Genomic DNA, 16,794 nt, shown 5'->3' with positions numbered 1-16,794 from the left:
ATTAAATTAATTTTTTAATAAATTTTAATTAATATTAATTAAATATTTATATTAATATTTAATTAATGTATATGTATGTATCATTATTTAGTATTAGTAGAATTAGTCACGTGGACTGTAACATACTGATGTTAACATACTGATGTTACATTAAATTTATACTCATGCCACATGAGTGAGTACTATTCTGTATTATACTATAATATGTTATAAAACCTGTTTCCTTTGTTCAACACCAGTATTCCCAAAAATACATTAATTCATAAATAAATTTCTAAAAATACCTGACTTAATCTATTCCCTTACTTGATTCCTGCGAAGCCTGTTAAAAGCTCTGAATCATGCCTACGACGTTCCAAACTCCAAACCTTGAAATCACATTCACCCCAGTTCACTCAACTCAAACCCCAGTATATTAACATCTAACACATTTTATGGTTTCCACAATTCCAAATAAGCACATAAACCCTAAAATTACTTACTTACCCTAATTTTGGGATGGTGCCCAAGATACTCAAATCAACATTCAGCTCCGGTTAAGTTGTAGAGAATCTTTTAGGGATCATTGTGGCAATTTTTGATTGTTGAAACAAGGAAGAACGGAGCTGAATCTGAACAGAGAAGGAGGGAGCATCGAAATTTTAGAGAGAGAAATAGTAAAATCCTGAAACCCTCGCTGAAAATGTGATTTTTGCATATTTATAGTCAGATGGCCACATGGCTTCGTCAATGAGACACGTGGACTTGTCGACGAATCGAAGTAGGGAGTTCGTCGACAAACCCATGAACCCCGTCGTCGAACCTGAAAGTTTTGAAACCCTGCTCTCTGTATCTCTTCGTTGACGAGACACGTGTCCTTATTGACGGGTCAAAGAAGGCAGTTCATTGAGGAGCTCAGGGCAATCATCGACGAAGCCCTATAGTTCCCCCTTAAAAATTTCTTTTTCCTAAATTAATTTCATAATTTATTTTTTTCGGTCTCTACAGAAGAGTATTACTCATATTTTTTAGGATTGTCAAAGAGCTAATTAAGGAGATATGGATTGCTGCTCTCTTAATTCCTATGATTTATAATAATTTCTCTTCTTAATCTTGTATTATAATGACCAGCTATTTAACTTGGGATTTTTTTTTTTATATATACTATAACATTTATAATGCTCTGATAGCAAACTGGATTAAACCCAACCATCAACTTAAGCAACGAGAAGTAGAAATCAAATAAACATAACCATATATAATTATATACAATACCAGAGTGTTAAAATGTTTTTCAAAATATACATATATGACTATTTCCTAAAATATCCTCAACTGGTTAGGGCTATGCAAAAATACTCCCAAAAATACTCACTCTATTGTTAGGGCAATACTGAGGCCCCTCTATCTGCGAGCCTGGTCTGCTTACCTACCTAGATCACCTGAAAAATGTTAAAGTAATGGGATGAGCCAACGCTCAGTAAGACGAAATATGCTATTGCTAGTGTGTGGCAAATGAGTTACAATATTATGAAAATCTGTTTCTATATAATCAGGTATAACTGGATCTGTAAATATAGTACAAGTAATAGAAACTACCACCATTTTCATGTTACTTAACATATCTGTATTTTAGGTTACTGTTCAAAATACTTCTAATGTACATAAGTATATTCTCCATCTCAGAAAATCTGTATATACATAATAATAACTGAAAACTTCCCTGTGGATAACTGTATGTCATGATTTAACCCCTCATGACAGGGTTGTGCGGCCTGTAGGCGGGATCTACCCTGGCTGGCTAACCAGGGTAAATCACTATACTCCCTTAGTTAGATCGGCCACTCCTCAACCCATATCTAATGGGGAGCCTGTCCACATCTGGGAACGATCGACCTACTATCACGTATTATCTGAATAGGTGGTTGCACTCTGAACTGAATATCTGTAGCTACGGTACTGTGCTTTGCTATATGGTCCAACAGGGTCTAATACTATATAATATATTTCTATATACAACTATCTGATTTACCATGATTATGAAATAACTGTATTAACCATGACACTGAAATAAACTGTAATTGTGTCAACAGTATTAATGAACTGAATTGTAATCTCTGTATTAATGAACTGAATTGTAATCTCTAAGTCATGGTACTGGAAACTGTATAATCATGGTATTCTGTAATTACTATAAAACATATCCATTGGCTATATATTCTATAAAACATACCCACATACCCTGAAAATACTGTAAAACATGCTTCTATACTATATTTATATTCTCAAACCACATAGTAATTGTAATGACCCGAATTTTAAAAGTGGAATTTAAATAATAAAAGAAATGGGAATGGAAACAAAAATTAAGAAGAAAGCTGCCAAGCTTCGTCGACAAACACAGGGTTTCGTCGACGAAGGCTTTAAAGATTTCATCGACGAACACAGGGCCTCGTCGACGAAGAAATACCGAGAGGGCTTCTGGAGCTGACTGAATTTCATCGATGAAGATTGAATATCGTCGACAAAATTTGTGAAGAACTCGTCGACGAAGGTCGAGCTCGTCGATGAATTCTGCTGTCTATAAATACTAAAAATTCGATTTTTATTTCATTTGAAGCTTCCTTTCCACTCTCTCTCTCTCCTCTTCGGCCCTCTTACTCTCTCTCTTCGATTTTGGGCTAGTTTTACGCCGGATCGAAGATTTGAGACTACCATGACGCTCCTGGCGAAGTTCTCTGCGAGTTTGCCGGAGCGGATTGTTGGGAAAACGAAGTTGGAAATCATCCTTGGGTTGAGGTAAGCCTTTTTAAGCCAAATTAGACTTTATGGTAGTTATAGAAATTGATGTACGTATGAAAGTACTGATATTTAATACTAAGAGTTTTAAGTTTCAGGGTATTGATCAGGAAGTCATACGAGGGTCAGGCTAGGATATTTTAGGGGCTTTCTCAGTAGCCAAGTAAGGGAATAAATTAAAGCAATTATTTTCGACGCAATTTATTATTAATTGTGAGTAAATTTATTTTCAGAAAAGCAAATGTTATACTTGTATATTATAGATGAAATGTACGTTTGGGAAATACTGCTATTATGATGAAACATATATGTATGTATGAGATGCCAGAGAATTACGATTTTAGAATAAGAAGTATGATTTTATACAGTGCACGTGTGGCATGAATAAGATGTTATGTAAACATATTATGATATGAAAGATTTATGAACAAAGTATGATTTCAGGTATTATGGAAAGATATGTTATGTTACGATCATTTTGACGAATGTATGAGAAATGAATTATTTTCAGAATGTATATACCTGAAACGATGTTGGTACGAGGTCATGTATTTTATGTTATCGGCACGAGGCCGTATTTATGTTTTAGCGCGAGGCCATGTATTTAAATTATCGGCACGAGGCCGTATCTACGATTTTGACATGAGGCCATGTATTTATGATTTCGGCACGAGGCCGTATCTATGTTTTCGGCACGAGGCCGTGATGATGTTATGTATGTTCATATATTATATGTTATTACAACCAAGATGTTAGTTTAGTTCAGTTCAGGGCTTGGTACTGTAGTTATACAGTGTAGATCAGATATCTACTTTAGATTAGTGCTAACCATCCCACGAGGGGATGAGAGATGGATAGTCGATGTGGCTTTCATTAGAGTGTGGACGTCCACCTGGAAGTCCGAACCAGGGTGTGGTGGGCCCATCGTACTTACAGACATATTTGATTCGGTAGTGGTCGGCCAATCATTGTCGGGTCCCGCTTTCGGGCTGCACAACCCGTCATAGGGGGTAATACATGACATTAGCTAGCTATTCATCCTGGGTATATTTTCAGTATTACAATTATCATAGATGCTTATGTATATTATGATTTATTGACAAATATGAAAGTACATGATTATCCAGCATGATATTATGATTATTTCCAGAGTTATGAATTGTACTGTATATGTATAAGCACTTTAAATGTTTATGTTGCCACACAGCTGTGTTTAGTTTATTTTCCCTTACTGAGAAGTGTCTCACCCCCAACATTAACACATTTTTCAGGAAACCCAGAGAAACCGGTGGGTCAAGGCCGCCATTGAGTGAGTGGAGCTTCCATAATAGAAGGGTAAGCTATGTACTAGGATCAGTAGATTTTTGTTATAAGGTCCTACTGTCATTTTGATATTTTGAGGGTTGTATATATGTACAATATTGGGAGATGTAGTAAACTCTGGTATTATGTTTCTAGTATTATGTTTTATGATTGGATGTTGAGATTTTATGTTTACTGTTGCTAGGTTTTTTCGCTGTGTTTGACAGATATCCCTGTTACCCACAGGTTCGGGTTGTGCATTCTACTTATTATGTCACAGTATACATTAAGAAATAGAGGGACATTACAGTAATTTAATACATAATATTCATAATTAATAAACTATATAAAGTCCTGCTGTGAATAATAACCTGGTAAAAATATACATTTCATACTGGAAATTATTTTAGAACTACCTAGCATAGCATATTTCCCTTACCTAATTTCTGCTAAAATCCCCCTACTGAGATGGGTCCTACACCCGCAGGGTTCTCCACTCAACACCTTGAAAATCATATATCCCAAAACAAAGCATCATTATTTCTACGTCTACAACATTTCCTACAGCTGCTGGAAAGTCAAATTCTGAATAAAATACCTTACCCTGGAATTGGGATGAATTCCAATTTTGTCCCACTGACGATCCGCTCCTACAGACTTGCAGAAAACTCCTCCAGGAGCATCGTGGTGGCCTCAGATCATCGATTCGGCCACTGATGGAGCCGAAATCAAAGAAAGAAGAGGAAGGAGCCGTAGGGGAAAGGAGAGACAGAGACTGCAGCAGAATTTCTGCGATAAAAATCAGTTTAGAGTTATTTATATTGCGGGATTCGTCGACGAGCCACGTCACCTCGTCGACGAGTCCTGTAGAAAGTTCGTCGATGAACCTACACCCTCGTCAACGAAATTTCAGACTTCCAAAAATCCTCTCTCGGCATCTTCTCGTCGACGAAACTTGCCCTCGTCGACGAGACCCTCTTGTACCCTCGTCGACGAATCCCCTGTTTTCGTCGACGAGGCCATGAGAAGATCCCCTAGGTTATTATATTCCAAATGCAATGTCGTCGACTGCCTCCTTTTATTACTGTTTCCATTTCTCTCCCTCTTTATTATTTAAATGTCATTATTCTTCAGGTCGTTACATGTATAGTTTAAGACTTAATTATGGGAGCTTTTACATTTAGGATTTTCATCATAACCATAAATTAAATGGTGGTTATTGTTACCTTTTTTACTTTGAATCAGATATAAGATTTAAAGAGGTTGGTGATAGATCACAAACAAGCTTTTTGTCTTGGCTATCACCTAACATAAAAATGTTGATGGTGGCAACTCTTGAGGGAATATTCAAAGCGATGAATTAAATAAGGGGACTTATTTGGGACGAAACAGGTAGTTGGAGACTAGGCTTCTTTGGATTCGTGGGGATAGCTTCAAATTTGATGGCAGAACTTGCTAAAATTAAATATAAGCTTCAAAGACTTGGAGAAAAAGTTTAAGTCAAGTTGTCCTCGAATTGGAATCCTTGGCTTAGAGGCACTACTTGCGCCCAATTGATTACGTACTTTACTACTAATTAAGGTTTAGCTTCTTTTGGAATATCATTGAAGACATTTGGCATCGTTGAGTTCAAGATTGAAAAATCAAGTTAAACCACCATATCTATGATAAGGTAACCAATGTGCCAACCTCTTGGCAAAGTTTGGAATATGGAAGGAAACAAAGCAAGAAGCAAATTGAAAAGATTTTTTCAATGGCTTAGTTCTTTTGTTTTAAGCTAATTATCTTAGAGTTTTTTTTTTTTAGGTAGTTTTATCTATTTAAATCATGTTCTAAAATAAAATTACAAACTTTGTTTCAATACAACATCAACAACCTAGATGATACCTATTAACCAAAGGCCATAACAACTACTAGATGTGTTTGATTCCTTGTTAAAATATTGATGTTAGATCTTAATTAATATAGTGTAAGTGCATGTGTAATGCACATAGATTTTTGAAACCCTAGACATGTTAGGAATTTCTCTTTTTCCCCAAATTAAACCTCTCTCTCTCTCTCTCTCTCTCTATGAGAGAAGTTGTTGCTCCCACAAACTAGCAGACGATAAATATTTTCTTCCAAAACTACAGTAGCAAAAACCTTTTTCCCACATCCAACAACAACTCTCTTATGTAGTAGTAGTTAGAGCTCCTAATCTCCACCTAATCTCTCCATCATTGTCGTGCATACTACAATAATTTTCATCATTAATTGCTGTGTATGTTGTAATGAGATTCTTGAATTGATGCCTAAAGACATCTAATTAATGCCATAAACATATGGAATTCTCTCTTTAAATTTTTATTACACAACACATCCATTATTTCGACCTAACTAGAAGAGCACACGAATTTTCAAAATCCATAAAACTAAACATCTAATTTTCATCAGCTCTGCAATTTATTTATTTATATTCCTTAACTTTTTCCATACAATGCTTATCTTCCCAAAACTAACATATATAGTTTTAGTAATATATTACAGTAATAATATTTTGTGTGCCCTACAAAATTTAGTAAAAAAGATTCATAAAACAACCCTAGTAAACTAAAAGTTTGTTATTGTTGTTAGTGTCTTATTTAATTTGGGTGAAAAAACTTTTGCCAATATTTTGTCCCTCAAACTTTCCAAATTTTACATATATGTGATTCATTTAATACATTGTATTTTAACCAAAAAGATAAAAAAATAGTGTTACTTATGGAAAATACATAATAGTTGGATTTAAATTTTAAAGGTTCACTATTAATTACTTTGGTGGCAATCCATTAATTTGTTCAGCTCCCACTATTCAACATGCCGACAAGTACTCCTTGAACCTATCCACGGCTGACTCCGGCAAGCAAATGCAGACCACCATGGCCGACCCACTAGCCCTACCCTCCACCTCTCTCTCCGGCAAGAACACGCATACCTGCGGTGTCGGCGTCAGGTCTATCGGACCGGCATAAACCGGCCTTCCCCACCCAAAATCCGCCCTCTCGTACATACAAAACCGGGTCCACTGCGTAATCGTCAACTTCCCCCCAAACTCCAATCTCGCCGGCCTCTCCACCTCCACGTAATCCACCGTCGACCTCACGTACTCCTCCGTCACCCCCGCCCGCGCCTCCCGCACCAACAGCGTCGTCTCCGACAGCCTTCCCCCCACCAGCTCCTCCACCGTGCTCACCGCGCACGCCACGCATACTACGTTCCCGTAAAACCCCTCCTCCAACGGCGGCCTCTCCATCTTCCCCCGACCGTTGACGGAAAATGTCAACCGGAGCTCGTTTTCCGGCGGCATCACGTCAAGCGCTTTCACCCACGACCTCCACACGTGCGCCGCCATCGCGTCGAATGTGCTGCATCCGAAATCGTCGTCCGGCTGAGCCGAAGTCTTGAGCCGAGCTTGGAATTCCGGGCTGATTCTGTAACACTTCTGGACCGGCTTGGCTCGCCATAAGCACGCAGTGAGGGTTGAGGTTTCTTCTTTTCTCATGAATTCTGTGTGTGGGAATTTCACCGCCGGCGGGTTCCGCGGCCAGAAAAACTCCCGGTTCCATCGCGGAGGAGGATTTGTGACGACGGCGCCGGTTTTGGCAGTTGCAGCCCACGCGCCAAGGAACTGCATGGCGCCGAAGCCGTCGCAGAGGCAGTGGCAGAGTCGTAAGCCAAGGCTGAAGCCGCCGCAGCTGAAAAGGGTCACCTACAGACCCAGAAATTTTCTTCGGTGGGGTAAAGGAATATTTTAATCAAAATTATAAATATTTTTATGAACACAAGCCCCTAAGGTTTAACAAAGAAGGTGATCACCTTTTTTTGTTTCAAGTGACATTTGGAGTTCTATTAAAAAGATACAAATCTTCCTTCATATTTTACAAAAAAATAAATTTTTTAAAAAAAGATCGGCCATTTTTGACAAACCTTAGGAAAGACTTACATTTTTAAAATCTCAAGATGCTAACCAAAGTCAAATACCTTATTTATAGGTATATAAGATATAATGAGCAAAGTCATATATCTATAATGATTAATGGAGAGTCTCTCAATCAAGATATATTGAAATAATGAAGATGCATCGGTCAAAGTCATGAATCTATTTAATTAAAGTGTCATTAAGGAATATATCACATTTAATCAATGTATATTCATCTTGGAGGAATGGAAATGTCATGTGCATGTTTTTATGACTCTTTGATGGATTGCATTACTTATGGATTTCTATATAAAGAGCTCTTAGTCCCTCTCACCATTCAATAATTAAGTTTGGTAGAATCTCCAGCATTAAGTCGAACATTAAAGTAAGTACTGGGAGAAAAGACCCAATAATTTTCTGCATAATAGATACTTGATCAGTTGGAATAAAAAAAGAAAGAAGGGCTAATTGCATCGAAATTAAGTTATCTTAATGGAAATAGAGTAAAATATATTTTGAATTACATTTCTTATTCTTACTTGATTATGGTTCATAAAATAAGCTAACGGACCCTTTTATGAAAATTTTCTAAAATCTGGTACATAAGGTTGAAACCTATTTTATAAACCTATAACAGTTGCTTTACATATATCTTAATATATAATTAACCATTATGTTTTTTTTTTTATTATCAAATTGGTAGTCAAAAAAGTAGCATCCAAATAATGTGATTCCAATATGATAAAATGGAACTAAAGGATTCAATTTCATAGTGGATATCCGTAATCAAGCATATTATGTCTAACCTTTGGTTTAATGAAGTTATGGTTAATGCTGACAAAGCCAACATTTTCTCCCTTTTTCCCTATTTGTGAGAAAAGAGTTTGAGCATTTTTTTTTTTTTAATGTTTTTTACATTTTGGTTGATTATATATTTTGAAGGGAAAAAAAAGTACTTATGACATTAAAACTTGCAAGGTGTTGTAGATTGCATCAATGGCATGCCATTATCTAACCTAAAGGATGGATATGCCGATGCACTTAATGCAAGTATAATCAAATGTCATATTAAGTTTTTTAGTAATTCTTAACACATTTTTAAGTTACTTTCGACATGTTTTTAAGTTATTGATTCAAATTCATTTTCAAGTTTGGCTAATATTCTAGAGTTGAAAGGTTCCAATTTTCAAATTGAAAGAACTAATTCTCATTATATTTAGACTTAGATCAATGTATCCATGTTGGTGAAACTCAAAAGTCGATTGACAAGTTTGACACAGGGGATAAGTCTTATGAAATTTGCAAGTGTTCTAATAATGTTGATTAGGAATAATTTGAATTTCTAGTAAGGCATTATCAGATACACTAATGACAACTTTGATTGAAAAAAAATACGATGGGCTTAATAGTGTGTGAAAACATATAATGGAAACTAGTGTGTAGAATAAAGAAATCCATAATTGAGATAAAACAAGTTTCCTTCCAATTAATAGTATCTTAAGGCTCATGATACCATTATTTCTTTCAAAAGAAATAATAATGATGAATGTATGTATAATGGGAGCGAGTTTGTATTTTTGATTTTATGTATGGATGATATTTCTTTAATTTCTAAGAACTTTGTAATGGAAGACATAAGAGATGCATAATTATCTTAGACATTGAAATTTGTCCTAGGTTTAATAGAAAATCTTATTTTTCTCTAAAGACCTATATTAGGGGGAAAAAAAAAACACTTGAGGAGTTTAATATTTCTAGCTCTATCTAGAAAGTTACATATTAATTGAAAGTCAAAGTTTTGCCAATGAAAGTAAAAGAAAAATATTTCATATGCATTTTCAATTGGAAACATGAATTATGCTCATACATGTACTAGCACCAATATTTTGGTATGCATTGGAAATTGGAATTATGACATGACCTCCCAAGTAATTTGGTTGAGGAGACTTCTAACAAATTTTATTTCAAGACTAATTAAAGCATTATATGATGATTTCTTTATTAAAATAACAAGTGTTTGAGAAAGTCAAAACACATAAAGGTAAAATGCCTTGTTCTTAGAGAGAGAGTGCGAGATATAAGGTGTTGATTAAATACATTAAGTCTCAAGATGATGATAGTAGACCCATTTAATTAAAGTACTGGTGCCTAAATGCATAATGAGCATGTGAATTCAATGAGCTTGGCTTATGTTTTATAATTTATGCATGTGCACATTATTGAAAATTAAAATGATGGAAATTTTTTAGTGTTTTGATATTATTGTGGGACCAGTTTATGATATGTACATAACTGAATAGTTCATATTTTTCATCGTTATGACTTATTTAAATAAATACTAATGTGATATATAGAAGGAATTATGATAGATAGTTTACATAAAACTGTCATAACCCATCTTAGTTGTTTGTTTAGTTAAGTGCATAGTGACTGTTAATTTAAATAAAAGAAACATGTTTCTTAATGTGATCATTCAATCAAATGGGAGAATGTTGGAAATATATATATGTGTGTGTGTGTGTGTGCGCGCGCGCGCGCGCGCAAAGTGATATTCATGATCACATAGTATGTGTAGCTATATATAAATAATTAATTAAGTATTAAAGGTATATTGACTAAAGTCAACTAACTTATTTATTAGTATATAAGATACAATGACCAAAGTCATGTATCTATAATGGTTAATGAAAAGTCTTCCAATTAAGATACATTCAAATAATGAAGATGTATTAGTCAAAGTCATAAGTTTCCTTAATTAACGTATCATTAAAGAATGTATCACATTTAGTCAATGTATATTCATCTTGGAGGAAATGAAATGTCATATGCATATATTTATGACTCTTTGATGGATTGCGTTACTTATGGATTTCTATATAAATGACTCTTAGTCTCTCTCATCACTAATTAATAATTAATTTGGTAGAATCTCCATCATTAAGCTAAACATAAGAGTAAGGGAAAAGAAGATCCAGTAATTTTCCGCATAATAGAGACTTGAGCAATAGGAATAGAAGGAAAAAAAAAATCTAATTGCATTGAAATTCAGTTATTTAAGTGGAAATATAGTAAGTTATATTTTGAATTACATTTCTTATTCTTACTTGATTATAGTTCATAAAATAAACTAAAGATCATTCTCATGGAAATTTTCTAAGAATATTGTTGATTCATTATATCACTCATATATGCGTCCATATTTAGCACTAATAATAATTTTAAATAAAGCATTTAAAAAAGTGAAGAAAAGACTTTTATTACTTGATTGACTTGTCTTATTTTATTTATCTCTAATCTTTAACATTATGGCAAAAAGACAATGATATCTTCTAAGGTTTCAAAAACTTTACAGGTTTTTTTAGATTTCAAGAATTTCATGGACTTCCCTTGAGGTTTGACAAAGAGACACAAATCTCTACTTTTATTTTATAAAAAGATAAATTTTTTAAGGAAAAGTTTTTGTCTTTTTGGCAATTTTTTTTTAGAAAAAAGTACTTTACTGTTTTAAAACCTTAAAAGAGATTTATGAGATTTTTAAAACTCAGAAAATATTTTTATCTTTTCACTAAATCTCAAAGAAGTTAAGTGTCTTTTGCCCTTAATATTATATTTTTCCTTTAGTGACTTCTTTAAAAATGTCAAATTTGATCCCACAACTACTAATAACTATTTCAAAATCTCTTTAACCACTACAATTATCTTGAACTATCCTTATAATTATGTTAAATTTATTTCTGTAGCTCTTTATACTCTTTAATTTATTATATTTTTAATAATTTTTTAAAAAAATTTTAAAAAATAGAAGTTTTATTAAGTCATAGATCACCTGAGCAATCACCAGTGGCATGTCGATGACTTTGTACGGCCCCTCGTCGGGGAACCGGTAGATTAGCGGCAGCCACGCCGGATTCGGCACGGCGAGGTCTCCGAGCTGGGCTAAGGCCATATCGGTGTGGGCCTCCACCATGAGGGCCCCTTGGTCTGGGCCGAAGAACACTTCTAGTTTTCCGTTCTGGGTCTCCCGAAGCCGGCCGGAGAAAGGATAGTAGGGGACGAGGACGCCGGCGAGAGCGTCGCGTATCGATTTCGTGATCGACGGTAGGGTGTCGGAATTTGAAGAACGATTTGATTGGTAGAAGTGGACGGTTGGGGTGAAAACGCGAGCTCCTATGATGTCGTCGAGGTTCGACAAGTAGAGCGTGTCGCCAGAGGCCGCCGGAATGGGGCCGGCGGGCATGACGGCGGTGACGTGGTCAATGGTGATGGGGATGGTGAGGGTGGGGAAGTGGAGCTCTTGAACGCATGGAGCCATGGAAGGAGGAGAAGGCATGGCAAGTGAAATTAAAGTTAATTTGCAGTGTGAAATTGAAGCTTAAGTTGTGTTTGAATTAAAAAGGGGTTTTGATTACTTCGTTTGGTGTGGGGCAGGTGATGGTGGCATTGCCCATGATCACTAAAAGATTTGAAGTGCTTTTGGGACTGTCATGCAAAAAATTAATGAGAGAATTGAAATGTATCTTATTTGGTTTAAGTGATTTTCTGTGTCTTGGAAATTTCACTTATTTTGTTGGTGAACAATTTTAGCATAAAGATGCATGATGAATGTATGAACACGATTTATTTGCAAAGAAAGGATAGTAAATTGCTCGTCGCAATTATGAGAAAAAATGTTACATAATAGGTCCCATTGAGTCAAAAAATAACATCGATAGTATACTTTTTTCCTGTATTGTTACGAGAACTCGTAATCTCCTTTATTATTATTGTTATAATACTACTTTATCAAATAATTTAAGTTATTAGGTTGTGAGCCAACAATATATATCTAGCCTCAACACTCTCTTACAACCCGATAGCACGTGGAGATGTAAACACATGATAAATAACACATATGAGATACAACAACTTTTTAAACACCATTCAATAAACACAAGAAGACTAGAACCAAGACTTCTTGGTAACTAGTTTTGATACCGGTGTTGGGTGTTTTACAGAAAACAAAGGGTTGCAGTGAAGTATGGAGATGAAGAAAAAAAATGTAGAAGTCATTGAGAGGTCTAGAAAAGCTGCGTGAATTATCCTCCTCCTTTCTTATTATTCTCATTGTACTCAGCAGAGTATATATACACCAAACTGAACCATCAAAAAAACTAAACAACAGAAAAAAACTAAATACAAACAATAAGTTGTTAAATGCAACACGTGAAGAACAACTGCAGCAACTAACAACTACAACAACTAATTAATAAAAAACAGAATATATTTTGACACGCCTCCTCAAGATGGAGTATGGATATTATGAATACCCATCTTGGATAAAATGTTATTGAAAGGTTGAGAGCCCAGTGCCTTTGTAAAAATATCAGCTAATTGGCAAGTTGTCTTGACATGGTTGGTTTTGATAACACCTCACTGAATAAGTTGTCGAATAACATGGCAATCCACTTCGATGTGTTTGGTTCTCTCATGATATACTGGATTAGCAGCGACGTGGATGGCTGCTTTGTTGTCACAAAACAAAGAAATAGCTTGTGAATGAGGAATGTCAAGTTCACGAAAGAGTTGTAGCATCCAAACAATTTCAGAACATGCAGTACCCATAGCTCTATATTCCGACTCTACAGAAGAACAAGATACTACTGTTTGTTTCTTAGATTTCCAAGTCACAAGGGAATCACCTATTAAAACACAAATCCCTGTTATTGATCATCTAGTGTCAACACAACCAGCCCAATCAGAATCTAAAAAAACTTGCAGATTTGGTGAAGAAGAGCTGGATTAGAACAACCCTTGTGATGGTGCACCTTTAATATACCTTAAAACCCGTAAGGCAACATCAAGATGAGGTTTTCTTGGTTCATTCAAAAATTGACTGAGAACTTGTACTGAATAGGAAATATTAGGTCTTGTAATAGTGAGGTAAAGTAATCTACCAATTAATCTTCTATAATGAGTAATATCAGTCAATAAATCACCTTCATATCGAGAGAGTTTTAAGTGAGGATCCATTGGAAAATTTGTTGGTTTAGCTGCCAATATACCAACATCTTCTAGCAAATCTAATGCATATTTTCGTTGACACACTGAAATTCCTTGTTTTGCTCGAGAAATTTCCAGGCCAAGGAAATATTTGAGAGAACCTAAATCCATCAATCTGAATTGAGCATTTAAAAATGATGTGAATTTTGGAATAGGTGATGCAACATTAGAAACAAGCATAATATCATCCACATAAACCAATAGAGCGATGAAAAAAGAGCTGGTTTTCTTGATGAACAGAGATTGGTCTGCTTCAGATTGAATAAAACCATCAGAAATCATAGTAGTAGAAAGTTTGGAGAACCATTGCCTCGATGCCTGTTTTAGACCATAAATAGATTTGTTTAAACGCAAAACTTGTGACTTTGAGGAAGTATGATAGCTTGGAGGAATAGTCATGTATACTTCTTCTTCAAGGTCCCCATGTGAAAAAGCATTATTTACATCTAATTGATGCAAATACCAATTATTAATAGCTGCAAGAGCCAAAATTGACCTTACAGTGCTCATCTTGACAACAGGTGAAAAAGTTTCTTGATAGTCAATTCCTTCACATTGCGTATAACCCTTTGCAACCAATTGAGATTTATAACGTTCAATGCTACCATCAGCTCTATGTTTTACTTTATAAACCCACTTACATCCAATGGGTATCTTACCTGCTGGTAGATTAGTGAGAGTCCATGTCTTATTTTCCTGAAGAGCCTTAATTTCAACATCCATAGCATCACACCAATGTGCAAACTTAGAAGCTTCTTGAAAACTACAAGGTTCATGGTGTATGGATAATGCTAGTGTGAAACATTTATGAATGAAGATAGATGATGATAAGATATTACTGATGACAAGGGATACAATGTACCCGATGAACAAGAGTCATTCTTGGAGTGGTCTGCGGCATAACAATGAAAATCTTTTAAATAACTTGCTTGTGTTCTGTTTCTAGTAGATCTTCGTGGAATGGGAGGAATATTACTAGGTGAAGATGAATGACCTGCAGAATTGAAAGAATTATTTACAGCAGATGACTCAATTTGATGTGTATCAGGTTCTGTGGAAGCTGAAATTGGAAGTGTATCTATGATAGGAAATATTGAAGATGGAGAATCAGCATGAAGAGGACTGGAATGTGCTTGTGGATGATTTTGTGAGTTTGGACTATTGAAAATATTATCATGACATTCAAACTCAGATATAGGATTTGGGATTATTGTATTAGGAGATGGATCTGTGTGAAGTTGTTGTTTATTTGATGCAAAGGGAAAAATGTTTTCGTGCAAAATCACATTACAAGATACAAATATTGTCTTTGAATGTAAATCATATAATTTGTAACCCTTAATTCCATCATGATACCCAAGAAATATGCATAGTTTAGCTCGAGGATCAAATTTTGATCTGCTGCTACAAAGTGTTGATGCATAACAAAGACATCCAAGAATGTGTAAGTGATCATATAAGGGTGGCTTTCCAAATAACATCTCATATGGTGACTTGTTTTTCAAAACTGAAGATGGTGTTCTATTAATCAAATATGTGGCTGAGAGTATACAATCCCCCCAAAATTTTAATTGTAAAGGTGCTTGAAACATTAATGCTCGAGCAACATTTAATAAGTGCTAATGTTTCGTTCAACAACAGCATTTTGCTGAGGTGTTTCCACACAACTTAAATGATGAATAATTCCTTTTGATTGAAAAAATTCTTTCATATTAAACTCAGGACCATTATCTGATCTTAATATTTTTATTGTGGTGTCAAACTGAGTAGAAATTAACTAAACAAAATTCAACAAAATGGATCGAGTTTGTGATTTTTGTGCCATAAGAAATGTCCGTGTACTTCGACTGTAATCATCTACAATAGTCAAAAAAATATTTAAAACCATCCATTGCACATGTGGAGAAAGGACCCCAAATAACACAGTGTATCATTTCAAAATGTTTTGTGGTATGAATTGAACTTGCTTTGAATGACAGCTTGCGTTGTTTTGCCAATGGACATATGTGATAGATATGAAGATTACTTTTATTTATTCTTGGAATAGTAGTATGTAACAAAGATAGTTTTGAACTAGAATGTCCCAAACGACAATGCCAAAGATCTTTTTCAAGCAAATTTAAATTCATACAATGAACTGAATATGGTGGTAAAGAAGCAATTATGGCATATTTAGATTCAGATTCCAAAATATCCTCAGATCCAAAAAACAGCAAGTAATAAAGTCCTTTAGTTGCTTTACCCACTCCAATTATCTTCTTGCTCACAAGGTCTTGTATATAACAATGTGAAGAAGTAAAATACAACTGTAAATGTGAGTTGGAAGTTAACTTGCTGACTGAAAGAAGATTGAAATTAAATGCAGGGACACACAACACATCAGTTAAGCATAAATCATTTGAAAGCTTAAATGTACCAATATGGGTGGATTCAAATTTTTGTCCATTTGGCAATTGAACTTTAAAAAGTAGTACGAGAACAAGAATGAAATACTGATGTCGAATGTATGATATGATTAGTAGCACCCGTATCAATGATCCAAGGATTGCTTTTATTAGATTGAAACACAGAAAAAATACTAGGAAAAGATCTACCTGACATGGAAAGAGTTGCGCTTTTGTTTACAGCAAAGGCAAATGATAAAGATGTTGAATTAGAAGTCTTGAGGAGACTCAAAAGCTGCTCACATTGTTCCGGAGTAAAAGGGCAAGAATTTGTTATGTTTACTGAATCTT

At 35.0% G+C, this 16,794-nt stretch overlaps 1 protein-coding gene across 1 annotated transcript; it reads right to left on the bottom strand.

The window, feature by feature from the left end:
• Positions 1 to 6,913: 6,913 nt before the first annotated feature.
• LOC131158724 (omega-hydroxypalmitate O-feruloyl transferase) lies at positions 6,914 to 12,332 on the bottom strand. The gene is made up of 2 exons (XM_058113584.1): positions 11,847 to 12,332; positions 6,914 to 7,810 (listed from the first exon to the last, which is right to left on the bottom strand). Exons 1-2 carry the CDS (start codon positions 12,330 to 12,332, stop codon positions 6,914 to 6,916), a joined length of 1,383 nt encoding a protein of 460 aa, XP_057969567.1.
• Positions 12,333 to 16,794: the final 4,462 nt, after the last annotated feature.

Source organism: Malania oleifera, chromosome 6 (genome assembly GCF_029873635.1).
Source record: "Malania oleifera isolate guangnan ecotype guangnan chromosome 6, ASM2987363v1, whole genome shotgun sequence".
In the NCBI taxonomy this organism is placed as follows: Eukaryota; Viridiplantae; Streptophyta; class Magnoliopsida; order Santalales; family Ximeniaceae; genus Malania; species Malania oleifera.
Note: the sequence above shows the minus strand (reverse complement) of the source record. Positions and strands in the feature narration are given on the sequence as shown.

Coding starts and splice junctions, on each gene's coding strand:
- LOC131158724 (XM_058113584.1), bottom strand. CDS start 12,332: ATGGCTCCATGCGTTCAAGAGCTCCACTTCCCCACCCTCACCATCCCC. Junction 7,811..11,846: donor TGCCACTGGTGATTGCTCAG/GTGATCTATGAC, acceptor CTGGGTCTGTAG/GTGACCCTTTTCAGCTGCGG.